The 18,646-nt window shown below is 39.6% G+C and overlaps 1 protein-coding gene across 1 annotated transcript in view; it reads right to left on the bottom strand.

The window, feature by feature from the left end:
• Positions 1-1,994: 1,994 nt before the first annotated feature.
• The window catches only part of LOC124777681, a 38,939-nt gene continuing 22,287 nt past the window's right edge, over positions 1,995-18,646 (bottom strand). The window contains exons 2-3 of the mRNA XM_047253158.1: positions 8,648-8,734; positions 1,995-2,347 (exon numbers count right to left, since the gene is read on the bottom strand). Coding sequence (XP_047109114.1) covers positions 2,168-2,347; positions 8,648-8,734 — 267 coding nt within the window. The 3' untranslated portion in view covers positions 1,995-2,167. The remainder of the gene's footprint in view (positions 2,348-8,647; positions 8,735-18,646) is intronic.

The raw sequence follows: 18,646 nt of genomic DNA, 5'->3' as shown, positions 1-18,646 counted from the left end.
CACCACAAACTTTTAAGTCATTATTAGCCAGGTGTCCAGGTACTTTTGATTACATAGTGTATCACGATTGGCACATCAGTTCAGTTCTAAACTACTTCATTCCCAGCTCACCTGGAGGAACTGTAATAAAAATTTTGCACCCACACAATAAAATTATTCTGCTCTGCAGCAACATGTTTGCATACCATTACACCCGTTAATTAAGAAATGTAAAGGAAAAAAGTAATGATTGTATACATACTTATGTATACACTTTTTTCATGTATTAAAGGTATTTTGTTTTTCCTCGGCTGCAGTATTACACCTCTCTTGTCAGTTACTTCACTAATTCAGATTCCACTCTAGGTGTGTGGTTTTCCATTTTTTTGGCTGTAACTTGGTTTCATAATTTTAAGTTATAGCTGAAAGAATAAATTGCTCACTAGAACTGTTTGAACCTCGAATTCCTGGATGATTAACAGGAATAACAAAAAATCTAAACAGGGACGTCTAGACTTGAATTTGCAACTGGAAATGATGTTTTGAAGGTGTTACAATACAACAAATAATGACATGGTGTGTAAAGAAGACATTAAGTGAATGATGGAAATAGATTCAACCTTGATATAAAGTACAGAAAGAGAACAGCTAGAATGACATTGATGGTAACAAAACACCTGAAATAATGAAAGCATGAAGACCTCTTAGGAAGGCAAAAAGGGGATACTCTATTTTATGGATTGTAAGATGTACTTTTTTCTTCAAAAAATTGCCTCCAAAACTGAGGTGCATCTTATACTCTACATTAATGTCAAAATGTCCAGTGTTTGATTTAAAATTCCCACTACTCTTAAAAACAGCCATATTTTGATGCCGTGGGAAACCTATCTGTACCTGCCGACACTGGATTCAACAAGCAACACCAATGCTATTTTCTGTATATTCCTCCTGTCTTAACATTACATGCAAATATGATAATTTATATTAATTGGCTATATAAGTGACTGTACATAGGTGGGTACATTAGAATGTCAATGGCAAGTCTCGAACTAACAATACCCTAAATGCAATTACAACATAACTTGTCATAAAACTGGGCAATTCAGTAGAGATAGAGTTTGTCATCTGTGAAGAGATGAGGCTTGCAATCTGTGCTGAAGCATTTGTCTAATCAGAGTACTACTACTGGACTGAACTGAAGAGAGGACACCTTCATATGCTGTACAATTAGCCGGGTACAATTGTCAATGATGAAATCATTAACAATTTTCAGGCTTGAAGAACTGCATATGATATGCAACAGTGACCTAAGGCAGTACACAATCATATATTTGTTGACTATTGTCATTCAACTGCTTTTATAGTGTGGCAGGCACATTCAAACTTGGGCACAACCAAACTGAAGAGGTGGGTAAATACTAGTTAGTGTGTTTAGTCTACTAACAAGCCTTTTATGCCCAGATATAGCTTTGACTTAACACCAAGGGATCCTGCGCAAGGAATGAATTTACACATTATTCATGATGCTGGAAATGGAAAGAACGCGAAAGGGTTCAGGAAGAGAGAAGGAGGGAGTAAGAGAGCACAGTGCCACACAACACTGCTCCATTGTCCATTGTTATACTGCATTGGTCATTCAAAGAGTGATCCTCTCCCCACAAGTGTTTTTGCTGTTATACTTGTTATTTACATGCCGTACACTAATTGGAAGTTCTGCAAGTTCACTTAATTTGCATGCCTCTTTCCTGGCATTTCAATTTTTACAAACAATTGTGCGTAGGGCATTTTACCATCACATCAGCTTGCCTAACAGGAGAAAATACAAAATGGATGGATTTCTTAAAAGACTGTACCTATGTTAAGCTACAGTGAAATTTATGAAACACGTGAAATAGTGCAGAGGTTAAGACAACTGGATTAATATACATTTTGTTTTCCATGGATACTTAGTACTTAGATTTAGATCCTAAATATCACTTAAGGATGAGGCTGCTTTTGTAACGCACAAAAAACAATTTTTTAAAAGACCATCGTATATAATATTTATTCGAATACAAAGAGTTACATGGATGGCACTTATGACTACAGTGGCGGCAGCAGCAGTAACACTGAAGGAAGTAGCCATTTACATCACTCTTCGCAAAAGGAACTGTTTGTTGACATTGTGAGGGCAGCAACAATGTCTTCACTATTCATTCTTCTTAATGCCCACTATTCTTTCAATATCAAGAACTTTTCTCTTTACTTTCTGACTGATAGCTAAAACACTGTCTTGGATCTTATTTTGCGCATCATCTAAGTTGTGTTTACGTGTAGCTAAATCAGTTCTCTCCTTTTTCAGTTGAGATATTTCGGCAAATGTTCTCACCTGTGGATTACAAAATAAGAACAGCTTTTAATAAAACTGCACTTAAAAAACAGAACACAAAAAAATTAAAACATGAAAATAAGTAAAAAAATAAAACATATGTAATGAAACATAAAAACTAGACTATTAGCACCACATCCAAATTTAAGAAAATCATTTGTGTGTCCATCCCTTCTAATTTGAGCTTTCTTCACTGAGTGGTAACACTAGCAAGCATCAATGCAAAGTGCAGATAATTCACATCTAGCTTCCAGAGGCAAATAGCAAGTACAAAGTCTGTTTCTAGACAAAGTTCTTTATTACCACCACACCACTTTTTCACTCCTCCGGGTTAGTTTAGAGGGGGAGGGGGGGGGGGGGGGGGGGAAGCAACCTTCTGTCTGATGCCATTCAACACTCGTTGACCAATTCTAAATTTACTGAAGCAAATAGAGGTAAGTTAAAACAATTCCATACATCAATTAGAATACAGCATTTAACTTCATTTTCTTATGTGTCTATGGAAACATGAAAAAATAATACAGTTCTTACTTAGTGTCTACCAGCCTCCTGCCCACCCTTTCTAGGAAAAGTAGTTTTTACTCTATTCATCCTTATTAGGTGACCAAAATAAATTAATATATGACAACAATTGCAGCACATTGATCCACTGATATTTAACCCAGCTTATAGAATCTAATGGACATCGATTTCCTTTTCTTTTTTCAGTAGTGGTTCAGAGGTGAGTGCCCATTCTTACAGTCAACAGTAGTGACATAACATTGGGGGGGGGGGGGGTATTCTTGTATCAAAGAGGAGGTAATTTGGTTAATAAAGTGTCAGATGTATAAATAAAAAAAGGAAAAAGGCAGCATCTGAAACCTGAAACAAACAGCTCCATTGGGGTGTTTGCATTGTGTATCCTGTGTTGTAAAGAATACAGTAGGAGTATCTTTATTAATCCATTGCGCTGAGAGCTATTTGTTCATTACAAACATTGACCTTACTTCAACATAATAAAGATATGAAAAATCTACTTCTCAAGCATCAGCAGAATGATACAAAGATAAAAGGAACTAACACAGGCACTAACTTACAATATAACACTAATTTGTCCAGAAAAAGTAGATAAAGGTTACAAGAGCGGCCTTTTAAGTAAAGAGAAAAAATGTAGAAACATTTTTATTGCTTCTCAAGATATTGCACTTTAAAAATTATTGAGTAAGGTTGAGTGAAGTGGTCAGGGTGTGAAAAGTTGCCCTGAACAGTGCTGCTGCCTGACCAGAATTGGTCAAACTACTACTAATACACACTATCCTAGTTGTCAGTGAGTTTGATAGAATATGGTTGTTCCATAATTTTTGAGTTAAAACTTTTCTGATTTTCAGTTGCTTGATGTATGGGAAGTCATTAATATTGTTGCATCCTAGAATCATATTCCAGGTAGATATTAAAATTTGTTAACATTTTCCCTGTACAGTGCCAGAGCCAGAGAGGAAGTCAAGACAGGCAAATGCACAATACCTACATGAGAAAGCTAACCTGGAAGTACAACCAATATTAACCTGGAAGAACAACCAATATTGCATGTAGTATGGGCACAGCACCAAGTCAATTGCCTGCATTCCACCTGAGCTGCACGACCAAGATGCCGATGCATCAGAATGAACAATCTCACTGAGAAGAGAACATAACGTCATTCTAGTGACCATGCACGATGAAGCAACAATGCCTAAGTCTGATGCAATAATGGCTTTACAGCACACTGACACTGTAGAAATAATCAGGCTGAAGGCCTGAAAGAAAGAGTTGTGACACTGCAGCACGATGCAGAATGCTGACAAGCTCAGAAAACTGGGGCACATTCTGTCATCCATGCTGAAGGGTAATGTCAGTGGTATAGCCCAACAAGTACAAATATCCTGACTTGTACAGCTAGAACCTCAGTCTTGCAGCTAACCAGTTCCGAGGTGGGCACTCGGATGCTCCATCCTCAGCCTACTGAAATGACTACTACCTATAATGCCACCACCAACTATAGCTGATGGGCTCTGCTGTCAAGAGCTGCTGCAACCTCATCCTGACCTTCAATGATGGAAAGACTTTGGTGCCTTCCAACGTTACGCCGCTGCAGGCCTCACTGTTGTTCCCTGGTGAGGTGATCTACCACCATGATAGGGCTTTGTAACCATTATAGAAAAATTTGTAATGAATTCTGCCCAGATAGCCATGCCTTTGAACCATTCATTAAGAAAAGGAGCAAAATCTGAATGGCCTACTGACTGCCTGACAGCATCTGACACCTTGAAATAGGCACTGTCATTGGATTCAGTTTTACTATTTCCCAACTTTGAAAAGGAATTCATTTTGACCTGTGATGCAAGCACTGTGACAGTGGGATGCATTCTCAGCCAGAGTATCGATAAAAAGAAACGTCCAGTAGCATACACATCCAGACAACTGAACGAAAGAAAGAGAAATTATTCCACTACAGAGAAGAAAATGTTAGCAGTTACCTATGGCAATTCTTACTTCGATTGTTATTTGAAAGATCTAAAGTTTGAAAATAGTGATGGATCACAATGTATTAAAGTGGTAGTTAGGTTTCAAAGGTCCTCCCAGTAGGTTAACAAGATGGGCACTGAAGTTAAATGTACTTTGGTAGATAAGTCAATGTAGTTCCTGGCCAGGCTAGTAATAAATTTGGGGTATTAATGCTAGTCTTTTAAGCAAAGCTGGATGTGCTAAGTACGTAAATATTCAAACAATGCTATTTTACTGACATGAGAATGGCTGGGAAATCTTCAAGCTACAAAATCCTGTAATTCCATGTAATGTTGTGAAATAAACCACAACAATATCAATGCCAGTTGTTACAAAATCTTGTCTCATTTCATTCATGAACGAGTGAAAAATATTGAATCAGTGCTTACATAAGTAGACATTTGTAATAACAGTAAAAGTAAAATGTAATTTGGAAATCCTGTGGGGACATGGTCTTGTGACTCTACTAAAACTTTAATAATTTATTAATTTACTGATTGTGTCAATACAATAATGTGTTTCTAGATTAAGGTAATTGCAGTGTAATTTATTTTCTTGTATAATAGGCATTTGTAGGTTTGATTTATTAAATGGTGACAACTGGTATGGGTCAGTACTATCCCCAAAGAGTGATAAACTGATATGGTGCTTGTACAAAGAGAACTTTACATTGTTTTGAATATTCCGAATGATAATGTCTGCTAGCTGTCAGATTCATCCACTACAACCTCACCAAAGTGACCTCATTCCAGAAATCCAGCAGGACCTCCAGTATCTCTTCAAATCCTTAGGGACAACCCAGAACTTCTCCCAAGAGTTAAGAGTCAGTCTCTCTCTCTCTCTCTCTCTCTCTCTCTCTCTCTCTCTCTGACTCTGTCTCCCCACCCTCCCACCCCAACCACTCCCTGCACTCCTACCCTCTACATGCTCCCTTAGGTCCATAAACACAACCACTTAGGACATGCCATTTAGGCTGGTTACAGTGCCCCATTCAGAGAATATCTGCTCTCGTAGATCAACACCTTAAGCCTATTAGCTGCAATCTACCCTCCTCTATAAAAGATACCAACCATTCCTCCACCGGCTCTCCAAAGTTTCTGCTCCTTTACCACACGGTGCCCTGATCGTCATTGTTGATGCCACCTGCTTTTCACTAATGTCCCTAATGCCCACGGCCTAGCTACTATTGAACATTACTTTTCCCAACACCGAATTGATTCCAAATCTACAGCCTCCTTACTGGTCACCATGACGAACTATATCCTTACCCAAATTACTTTTACTTTGAAGGCATCATCTACAAACAAATCCAGGGTACAGCAAGGGGCCTCCACATGGCACATCCTTTGCCAACCTATTCATGGGCCATCTAAAGGAATGCTTTCAAACCATCAAGAACACCAAACCCCACACCTGGTTCAGATTTATTGATGATTTCTTTGTGACCTGGATTAAGAGTGAGGACACACAATCCACAATCCTCCAGAACCTCACCACCTTCTCACCCATTCACTACACCTAATCCTCCTCAACCCAACAAGCCACCTTCCTTGATGTTGATCTCCACCTCAAAGATGCTACATCAGTACCTCCACCCATATCAAACCTACCAAACCACAAGCAACACCTCCACATCAATAGCTGCCTTCCATTCCATACCAAGATGTCCCTTCCATACAGCCCATCCACCCATGGCCGTTCCATCTGTAGTGACAAGCAATCCTTCTCCAAATATATCAAGGATCTCACTGAGGCCTACGCAGACTGTAATTATGCTCCCAACCTCTTACAGAAACGTATCTCCCATGCCTTATTTCTCTGGTCACCCACCACTTTCGGAATCCCACCTTCCAGCCACAGAGGAGCCTTCCCCACTTGACTCAGTACCATCCAGGAATGGAGCATCTGAACCACATTCTTCACTAGGGTTTTGACTACCTCTTGTCGTGCCCTTAAATGGGGAATGTCCAACCCACTAACCTCCCCACCCCAGACACAGTGGTATTCCATCACCCACCAAAACTACACAATATCCTTGTCTATTCCTACACAACAACCCCTGCTCCGAACATCTGGCCTCATGTCTCCTATCCCTGTAATAGACCTAGATGCAACACCTGTCCCATACACCCTCCCACCACCATCTACCCAGTCTGGTCACAAGCATCACCTATCCTATCAAAGCCAGGGTTACCTGTGAAACCAGTCACATGTTCTACGAGCTAAGCTGCAACCACTGTGCATCATTCTATGTGAGATTGACAACCAACAAGCTGTCTGTCCGCTTGAATGACCACGGACAAACTGTGGCTAAGAAACAGTTGGACCAACCCATGGCTAAGCAAGCTGCCCAACACCATGTTCTTCATTTTAATGACTGCTTCACACTTTGTGCCATCTGAATCCTTCCTACCAACACCAGCTTTTCTGAATTGCGCACATGAGAACCCTTCCTGCAAAATATCCTGCATTCACTTAACCCTTCTGGCCTCAACTTCTGTTAGTCATTGTCCTTCACCCACTTATCCCCTTTCCTTCTCCCAGTCCACAGCCTAACCTCCTGACTGCACCTAACTGCCCTACCCTCTCTCTACCTCGTCCCTATATGCTCCCATGAACAGCACTTTACCATCCCCCACCCATACCCTGCCCCCCCCCCCCCCTGCCATCCCTGCCCCAGCCTCTTCCTTACTCCCACAACCCAGACTGCCTCTTCCATCATGTGCAGTCGCTTTCAGTCTGGCCCGGCAGCCAGAGACACTGGTCATGTGCATGTGAGCTGCGTTTGTGTGAATGTGTTGTCTATTTCAGAAGAAAGCCTTCTACCTGCAAAAGTTTACATGTTTAGTAGTTTTTTTGTTGTGCCTATCTGTGACCCTCATTTCCACTATATGGTGAGTAGCATAATATTGACATTTCATTGAGTAACATCATCTAGTCACAGGTACATTCAAAACCTGTTTCCGCAGCTCTGCCCAAGTTGTACCAGTGTCCAAATAGCTTCTAGTCTAAGTACTTTATGATTTTGCAACACTATGAATTTAACATTTTTGTAACTACCAAACATCAATTAAATATTTTAGGCAAAAGAGTAAAATAAATCAGTTACATAAATACAATACGGTGCTGTCATTGAAAAGTGAATATAACTTTTTTCGTAGTGTAAGCAGATGATTGTGGTTTGGTCACTGAAAGGCTAACAAAACTTTGTATTGTGATAAGTGGAGGATTGTAAGAGGACAGGTGCGACAGATCCCAGAAAGTAGAACTGGCTGCATATAGTGCACCTTAAGTTTCCGTATAGAGAAGAGATAATGATTTGGTATCACACTATATATATAATTGCTGTATAATCCAGCATACACCAAATCAATATCCAAAATATCAGAAGTACATTCCCTGGACAGAAAAACAACCATGACCTTATCACAATCCATTTGGCTTATAGCTAGATATAAATATTACAAAAGAATTATGTTTGCAGACTTAAGGTGGCTCATCCTAACTACATACCAAACATTACCATCTACATCTAAATCTACATGGATACTCCACAAGTCACACTTAAAGTGCCTGGCAGAGGGTTCATCAAACCACCTGCACAATAATTCTCTATTATTCCAATTTTGAAATTCTTAAAGAGCACTACATGGGGATCTGCATTCACAATACAATTAATCAGTGAAACAGTAAGCTTAAGATTAAGATTTAATGCACTAAATAACACTAATCGTCAGCACAGAAGACTGCACTTGTTATATATTGAGGTACACTTACATTTACATCACACGTGCCAAGACGCGGTCTTGCAATTTCTGCCAATCTCCACTCCACAGCAGCTATCGTGTTATTTGCCTTCTGTGCCTACAATTTAATGGAATTATGAATAAAACATACGGCTGACGGTTGCGAAACTAGATGTATTTTTCTCAGGGCATCCAACAGGCATCACACAACATAAGTAGTCAAAGTAGATGTTGATGTGAAACATAAGTATTACTTTAACAGTGGATAAGTTTTTAAAGTATAAACCAATGCAAAAATTATTGTGTAGTAGTCGTACACTGCCTTACAAAATATGCATCCTGACTAAAGGATGAGTAACAGCACGACAAGCACTTTTTTATGCTCAATAGCATCAACTAGTCGGTGACACATGTGACCCTCTATGTAGCTGCCAGGTTACTTTTTGTCTGTATTAAAGAACACATTGTGCCATATGACAAATAAACAGAAAGATAGTTACTATTCACCATATAGTGGAGCTGCTGAGTCACAGATAGGCACAGCAAAAAGACTGTCCCTGGATGTTCCACTGTCAAACAATAAGACAGAGACATAGAGAGGGTGACCTAATTAGGGACCCATCCCTATTTAGGCCACCTCCTCTATGTCTGCCTTATTGTGGGAGGTGGGAGTTGGAGGGAGTGGGCTGGGGGTGTCGGCCTAAACAGGGACAAGTGGGTGGCCTAAGCAGGTTGGTTGGTTGGAGGGGAGGGGGAGGGGGGGGGAGTTTATGGGACTAAATGGCAATTCAAAAGTTACAGGCGTAAGGTAAAGCTTTCTGCTAAAAGTGGGTGGATCTGATCAGAGGGGTCAAGCTATGAAGCGAGAAAGCAAAAAAACACACAAAAGGGTAGGCCAAATCTACCGTATTTACTCGAATCTAAGCCGCACTCGAATCTAAGCCGCACGTGAAAAATGAGACTTGAAATCAAGGAAAAAAAAATTTTCCCGAATCTAAGCCGCACCTGAAATTTGAGACTCGAAATTCAAGGGGGAGAGAAAAGTTTTAGGCCACATCTCGAAATCGAAACAAAGTTGGTCCATTGTAATATGAGAGACAATTTAGGTCGAATGAATGACAATACAGCTACAGTAGTTTGGTTCGAGTCGTAAGCTTAGCAGTTAAGCTTTACCAGGTAGGCATTGCTATGCGTCAGGCGCTCCGACCGTATTTATACGGGTACCCTTCCTTTTTCACGTGCTTCGTCTGGTTTGATTTGATTGCTTATTTTTCTTTGATCTGATAAGTGCCGTTCTCTATGTTATAGGTGTTTACATCACTCTAAGCTGAAAATTTATTATTGTACTGTGTCATGCATTGTTTATCGCATTCTGTTAATGAGTGTTAAAGGCCTGTCGCCGCTCGCGGCATGGCTTGCTGTTGTGCGCGCAACCATGGCTTAAAGAGGAATCTTCTCATTAGCGAAACAATGGCAAGAGACGGCTATTTGTTGTTACTTACACTGCTGCTTTCTTTGATAATGATCAACAAGAACCAAATAATAGACTGCGTATGATAGATGATGTTCTGAACTAGAGTTTAGCGAGAATTTTTCTCCGTTTGAAAATCTTTGCAGATGCCTCTTCAGTACATTACATTCTGCACAGGAATTAGTCATCGTAGATTTAAAAATCTAGCCAATTGCCGTGCTTCATTTCTGACTGTCACTGTTAGGCATAAGACTAATACGAATATAAACATGACATATGTATATTATTCCGCGTTTGCTGTTGTCTCACTCACTCTAGTTTCGTAGTTTATTAGGCAGACAGGATTTAAATGAGATAGCAGCAAACACGAAAGAATACATCGCAAAATGTTTATATTCGTATTACTCTTATGGTGCAGAGAATACTGCATGTGATTCACAATTCATAAAATTCCTGTTAGCAACGATCTCTTCTCACAGGATGGAAAAAATTCAGAACGTGGAGTTGGTCATATTGATAAACACCCCAAACAGTCATTCCAGTCGGATTTTCGTAGTACATTGAAATGCTGCTACATTCGAAGATGAACAATACGGAATTTGTATTTACTACGTTGTATAATGTATGAAAAATGCTGTGGTCGAAACTCGGGGCAGAGAAAACGCTCGTCTTCCACCTTTTTTAAATTTATTTACTGATGCAGAGGTTTTGGCGCCAGTATTTATCTTTGTGCCTGCAAAGCATGCCTGTATAGCGCTACATATATGAACCATGGACCTTGCCGTTGGTGGGGAGGCTTGCGTGCCTCAGCGATACAGATAGCCGTACCGTAGGTGCAACCACAACGGAGGGGTATCTGTTGAGAGGCCAGACAAACATGTGGTTCCTGAAGAGGGGCAGCAGCCTTTTCAGTAGTTGTAAGGGCAACAGTCTGGATGATTGACTGATCTGGTCTTGTAACAATAACCAAAACGGCCTTGCTGTGCTGGTACTGCGAACGGCTGAAAGCAAGGGGAAACTACAGCCGTAATTTTTCCCGAGGGCATGCAGCTTTACTGTATGATTACATGATGATGGCGTCGTCTTGGGTAAAATATTCCGGAGATAAAATAGTCCCCCATTCGGATCTCCGGGAGGGGACTACTCAAGAGGATGCCGTTATCAGGAGAAAGAAAACTGGCGTTCTACGGATCGGAGCGTGGAATGTCAGATCCCTTAATCGGGCAGGTAGGTTAGAAAATTTAAAAAGGGAAATGCATAGGTTGAAGTTAGATATAGTGGGAATTAGTGAAGTTCGGTGGCAGGAGGAACAAGACTTCTGGTCAGGTGACTACAGGGTTATAAACACAAAATCAAATAGGGGTAATGCAGGAGTAGGTTTAATAATGAATAGGAAAATAGGAATGCGGGTAAGCTACTACAAACAGCATAGTGAACGCATTATTGTGGCCAAGATAGATACGAAGCCCACACCTACTACAGTAGTACAAGTTTATATGCCAACTAGCTCTGCAGATGACGAAGAAATTGAAGAAATGTATGATGAAATAAAAGAAATTATTCAGATTGTGAAGGGAGACGAAAATTTAATAGTCATGGGTGACTGGAATTCGAGTGTAGGAAAAGGGAGAGAAGGAAACATAGTAGGTGAATATGGATTGGGGGACAGAAATGAAAGAGGAAGCCGCCTGGTAGAATTTTGCACAGAGCACAACATAATCATAACTAACACTTGGTTTAAGAATCATGAAAGAAGGTTGTATACATGGAAGAACCCTGGAGATACTAAAAGGTATCAGATAGATTATATAACGGTAAGACAGAGATTTAGGAACCAGGTTTTAAATTGTAAGACATTTCCAGGGGCAGATGTGGACTGACCACAATCTATTGGTTAAGACCTGTAGATTAAAACTGAAGAAACTGCAAAAAGGTGGGAATTTAAGGAGATGGGACCTGGATAAACTAAAAGAACCAGAGGTTGTACAGAGATTCAGGGAGAGCATAAGGGAGCAATTGACAGGAATGGGGGAAATAAATACAGTAGAAGAAGAATGGGTAGCTTTGAGGGATGAAGTAGTGAAGGCAGCAGAGGATCAAGTAGGAAAAAAGACGAGGGCTAGTAAAAATCCTTGGGTAACAGAAGAAATATTGAATTTAATTGATGAAAGGAGAAAATATAAAAATGCAGTAAATGAAGCAGGCAAAAAGGAATACAAACGTCTCAAAAATGAGATCGACAGGTAGTGCAAAATGGCTAAGCAGGGATGGCTAGAGGACAAATGTAAGGATGTAGAGGCCTATCTCACTAGGGTTAAGATAGATACCGCCTACAGGAAAATTAAAGAGACCTTTGGAGATAAGAGAACGACTTGTATGAATGTCAAGAGCTCAGATGGAAACCCAGTTCTAAGCAAAGAAGGGAAAGCAGAAAGGTGGAAGGAGTATATAGAGGATCTATACAAGGGCGATGTACTTGAGGACAATATTATGGAAATGGAAGAGGATGTAGATTAAGATGAAATGGGAGATACGATACTGCGTGAAGAGTTTGACAGAGCACTGAAAGACCTGAGTCGAAACAAGGCCCCCGGAGTAGACAATATTCCATTGGAACTACTGACGGCCTTGGGAGAGCCAGTCCTGACAAAACTCTACCATCTGGTGTGTAAGATTTATGAGACAGGCGAAATACCCTCAGACTTCAAGAAGAATATAATAATTCCAATTTCAAAGAAAGCAGGTGTTGCAGATGTGAAAATTACCGAACTATCAGTTTAATAAGTCACAGCTGGAAAACACTAATGCGAATTCTTTACAGACGAATGGAAAAACTGGTAGAAGTCGGCCTCAGGGAAGATCAGTTTGGATTTCATACAAATATTGGAACATGTGAGGCAATACTGACCCTACGACTTATCTTAGAAGATAGATGAAGGAAAGACAAAACAACGTTTCTAGCATTTGTAGACTTACAGAAAGCTTTTGACAATGTTGACTGGAATACTCTCTTTCAAATTCTAAAGGTGGCAGGGGTAAAATACAGGGAGCGAAAGGCTATTTACAATTTGTACAGAAACCAGATAGCAGTTATAAGAGTCGAGGGACATGAAAGGGAAGCAGTGGTCTGTATATTGAGCAAGCAGTAAAGGAAACAAAAGAAAAATTCGGAGTAGGTATTAAAATTCATGGAGAAGAAATAAAAACTTTGAGGTTCGCCGATGACATTGTAATTCTGTCAGAGACAGCAAAGGACTTGGAAGAGCAGTTGAATGGAATGGACAGTGTCTTGAAAGGAGGATATAAGATGAACATCAACAAAAGCAAAACAAGGATAATGGAATGTAGTCTAATTAAGTCGGGTGATGCTGAGGGAATTAGATTAGGAAATGAGGCACTTAAAGTAGTAAAGGAGTTTTGCTATTTGGGGAGCAAAATAACTGATGATGGTCGAAGTAGAGAGGATATAAAATGTAGGCTGGCAATGGCAAGGAAAGCGTTTCTGAAGAAGAGAAATTTGTTAACATCCAGTATTTATTTAAGTGTCAGGAAGTCATTTCTGAAAGTATTCGTATGGAGTGTAGCCATGTATGGAAGTGAAACATGGACGGTAAATAGTTTGGACAAGAAGAGAATAGAAGCTTTCGAAATGTGGTGCTACAGAAGAATGCAGAAGATTAGATGGGTAGATCACATAACTAATGAGGAAGTATTGAATAGGATTGGGGAGAAGAGAAGTTTATGGCACAACTTGACCAGAAGAAGGGATCGGTTGGTAGGACATGTTCTGAGGCATCAAGGGATCACCAATTTAGTATTGGAGGGCAGTGCGGAGGGTGAAAATCGTAGAGGGAGACCAAGAGATGAATACACCAAGCAGATTCAGAAGGATGTAGGTTGCAGTAGGTACTGGGAGATGAAAAAGCTTGCACAGGATAGAGTAGCATGGAGAGCTGCATCAAACCAGTCACAGGACTGAAGACCACAACAACAACAACAACATATTCGACGGCAGAAGTTTGTTGTGGCGGCACCTACCAACATTTTTCAGAACTTCCACTTACTTTGCACTCGATTCTAAGCCGCAGACGGTTTTTTGGATTACAAAAACCGGAAAAAAAGTGCGGCTTAGATTCGAGTAGATACGGTAAAAACCAGAAAACAGAGGAATAAGAGCAATTTTTGCAAGGGGGAGTGGTCATGAGCACCACTCCCAAAAAACACAAAGAGAGGCCCCAACCACAACCACCCTGCCCCTACAACAGGAGTAAAGCAAAACCTTATAACTGAAAATGAACACTACTTTCATGTAGGAAACAGGTCCAATTGAAGCATCCATGAATTGTTTGCTAATATAAAGACAAGAAATCTGGAAAGCTATACTTGCTACAAAGGCCTAAAAGAAAGAGAGATTCGACCAATATATGGGATACTGCCACCATGGCTCCACAGTCACACTGTGGGGCCTGATATGACCAATGTGTAGATGGCATAAGACAGTGGAATTCTTCCAAGAGGAGCTGGGAGAGGGAGAGGGGGAGGGGGAGACCCATGGCAAATACACAAGGAAGTTAGTTGTTCTGCATCTGGTTCACACTATAGATTTAAAATTTAGAGGTGGAGGTCAAGCCCCTAAGGAGGACAAAAAAAGAAAAGCCAACAAGGAGGAAGAAAAGCAAGCAAACCAAAACTTTAAGACAAAACAAAGTCAGGAGGACAGCTGGGTGAACATAAATAACACCTAGAGAGGGAAAGGAAGGGGGCAAAGGGAAAGGATTAAGGACAGGGAGGAAGAAGGAAGGGGAAGATAAAGCAACCCAGAACAAGAAAGGCTGCAATAGCTCAGGGACCTGTGCATGCCACACATGTACCCACAAAAGAACTGTGACCCCTCTAGGGGTGGCCTAAGCAGGGACAGGAGGCAGGAGGGGGGTGGGCGAAGTGTGGGATGAGATGGAGGGGAGAATGGGGTGCAGGGAACTGGAGAAAGGGTTGGGATAAGGATTGGGCAATGATGGGAGCTGGGAGAGGTAAATAGGCATAATCAAGCAGAGAATTAAAAATAAAATGAAACCAGATAAAAAAAGGCCCATCTGATAAATCTAAATATATATTTGGAAAGCCACAGTACTAAGTATAGAGGAGGGTCTTCACATTAACCCTATATTGCATGACCTTCTTTTTAGGAAACCAGTTTCAATGAACTGGGGGGGGGGGGGGGGGGGGGCAGGGCCTAACGCACAAAAATTATGATCCAGGTTGAACATAACAATTTTGAATAAATTTTGATGAACTCAATAACTTAGGTTTGTTGTCATCCAAAAATATTGATTAGTTATTAATAATTCTGTCGCAGAGAAATGGAAACATAATCTGTGCTAATACTAAGCATGATGTTACATACCTTACAAAACTAACTAGATGTGATCTTAGTGGCATAAATAATTCTCTATTTCAGCTGCTTTCGTGTTTGTTTATGTACACTCGATTTACAGCAAAGATCATCAACTCTGGATTGTTTCTGCCAACATAATTATGCTAAACACAACCTAGCTCACTGTAGCTAGACTGTGTGTGTAGCCAGATGGCATCATCATGCATAAGCGAGTGGTTTCCTTGAAATTGTATGTAAATTTACAGTTTGTTGTCAAATGTCAACAAAATGCAATAGAGATTTAATTTCAATAACTTTCTGTCCTGTTCCAATCGCACAATGTGTAAGAGAAAAATGACTGTGTCTCATAGTGTGACCTATAACTTCTTACTTGGTTCTCATGATCCCTGCAGGATCTGTGTGATGGTGGCAGCAAAATAGTCTAAAGTCTTCTTTGACTACACATTTTTTAAATCTACCCATAATGTTTTCATATAAACTGCATCACCTTTCTTCCAAAGATTTCTCTTAAAGTTCCCTGATAATTTGTCACAGTTTCTTAGACTACACTGATCTCTGATCTTATAAGTATCTCTATGAATTCATTTGATATCTGTTGTCGCATCTACTTGATGAGGACTCTGAACACTGGAACAATACTCTAAAAATATAAAAACAGCATCTTCTATGTTATTTCCTTTACAGTTGCATTACACCTACACACACGAAAGAAATGGTAAACAAAATTCTTAAAAGTACCATTGACTGGTATTATGTGAATGGTCTCATCCTCAATTTTAAAAAGACACAACATATTCAGTTCTGCACATCTAGGGGTATTACACAAGTGATAAGTGTAGCACACAATGTGGAAATGATATATTGGTTTGGAAACATCAAAATTCTTAGGTATCCATATTGATGAGAATTTAAACTGGAAAAAGCACATTTCAGAACTCCTAAAACAACTTAGTTCAGCCATGTTTGTGCTTAGAATCATTGATAATCTTAGGTAGAGACAAATCAGTAAGTTGACATATGGAATAATGCTCTGGGGTACCTCATTTTTAAGGAAAAAAGTCTTCATTGAACAAAAATGTACCATAAGAATATGTGGTGATCACCTATGATCATCTTGTAGATACCTGTTTAAGGAGTTGGGCATTCTGACTACTGCTTCACAGTGTATTTATTCTTTCATGAAGTTTGTTATAAATAGTCCACTACAGTTGAAAAAGAACAATGATGCACATAATTACAATATCAGAAGGAACAGTGACGTTTATTACTCCACATTAAGGTTGTCTTTAGGACAGGAAGGGTGCAAAATGCTGCAACAACAATTTTTGATCACTTGCCTAGTGATATAAAATGTCTGACTGATAGCAAAGTAAAGTGTGAAAACAAACTGAGAACGTTTCTGCTATACAACTCCTATTCTGTACAATAATTTCTATTACTGTAACCTATAAAAGGTGGTTGCTAGGACTTATTAACTCACAACGTTTTTATATCTTTTTTTCTTTTTGGAAAAAAAACCTTAGAAATGACCAGAATGTAGCCATATGTACAAATTAATTTGCAATGTGGATGTAAAATGACTCATTTCACATCAGTAAGATCTATCATGTAAAGTGATCTATGGAACATTAAACTAACAAACCAGAACTGTTCCAATAAATCCAAGCTTTCCATTTGCCTTCCTTAATAGAAATGTTATGTGACCACCCCATTTCACAATGCTTGTTGGTACTGGCCATAAATATTGCTCAAGATCTTACCCATAATCTGATATTACTGAGTTCCCTCTATTATAAGTGATATCTTGCATCCATCTATATTTAGAGAGAGCTGCCATTCAGTATACCAACAAAAATTTTGTCCAAATTTTCCTACATTTCCTTACGACTGTCAGACGACAATCCTTATCTGCAGAAAACAGCATTGTCAGCAATAATCTTATAGTGTTGCTGGACCTATCTGATAAATTCTTCACATATAGTGAGGATATTATAGATACTATTACACTTCCTTCAGACATATCCAGTCCTCCTTTTGTTTCTGAAGAACATTCAGCGTCCATTATACCATACCGGGTTCTACTAGTCAATTTTCATTGAGACAATCACATATCTACGACAATACTTCATGTATCTATATCTTTGTTAGTAGTCAGTGATTGGGTATAGTGTCTAATGCTTTTCAGAACTTCCCTAAATGACCAGATGAGTTAACAGCTGTGAAACAGCGCTATTTTTTTCTCACTTAGTTTCAGTAGGGTGCCCGACATATAAAAGTTTATAGGACATATCACAACTGATTATATGACAGGGAAAATGTACTCAATGAAGCATATCAACAGACAATTACTAAAACATAAAATATACTTGGCTTAAATGTACATGCTGAAGAAGTGCCAGGATATGGCACAGCAAACTGCCAAAGGAGACAGCTATATTGACTGAAGGGAGATGCAACCAACAAAATTTGGCATTTATAATCTCTAATTACTCTTTCACATGGTTAAGATTTTTCACCACAGCTGCATGGAAGTGACAAATGTACCACTTTGGTGCTATTTTTATCTATTATTTCACACTAAGCCTTAACATCATTTTACTGATAACAGATAGCACTATCAGCTGCCTATACATGGCAAAAGTTAAAATCCTGTTGATATTAAACAATGGCATAAGCAGGTTAACATCTCAAAAGTCAAAAGATTATGATAAATTACAGGATTTGCTAATAACGTAGTCTTACACTTTGTTTCTGAATATCTTGCCTTTCCTGTGTTATGCCTGCCAGTAAACAGTTATAGACTATTGCACCAGAATATTACACTGCATTTTGAACCCTAGACAGGAAAAACTATATAATTTGTATACTTATATTTCCAGGAAAGTGGATATGGGAGGCAGTTTGGCTCAATTATAGCCTCAGGTTTGTTGATGGTAAGTAATTCTCTTATGTCGTAAACAGTGTGAAGGAAAAAAAAGGTTGTTTTTCTCTACAGGTGACCAATAGTTGTGACAATGTTAAAGCAGTTCCACTGCCTAGGATGATAAGTAGGATGGCTGGTTTTCAGATGTGGTGGTGGTGGTGTAGCACACAGGTAGAGTTAGAGTGGGGAAAGGGGGAGGCAGGGGGGGGGGGGAGGGGTGGCGATCTGAGGCTGCTCCAGG

Source organism: Schistocerca piceifrons, chromosome 2, assembly GCF_021461385.2.
Source record: "Schistocerca piceifrons isolate TAMUIC-IGC-003096 chromosome 2, iqSchPice1.1, whole genome shotgun sequence".
Classification (NCBI taxonomy): domain Eukaryota; kingdom Metazoa; phylum Arthropoda; class Insecta; order Orthoptera; family Acrididae; genus Schistocerca; species Schistocerca piceifrons.
This window is presented reverse-complemented; position numbering and strand designations above follow the sequence as displayed.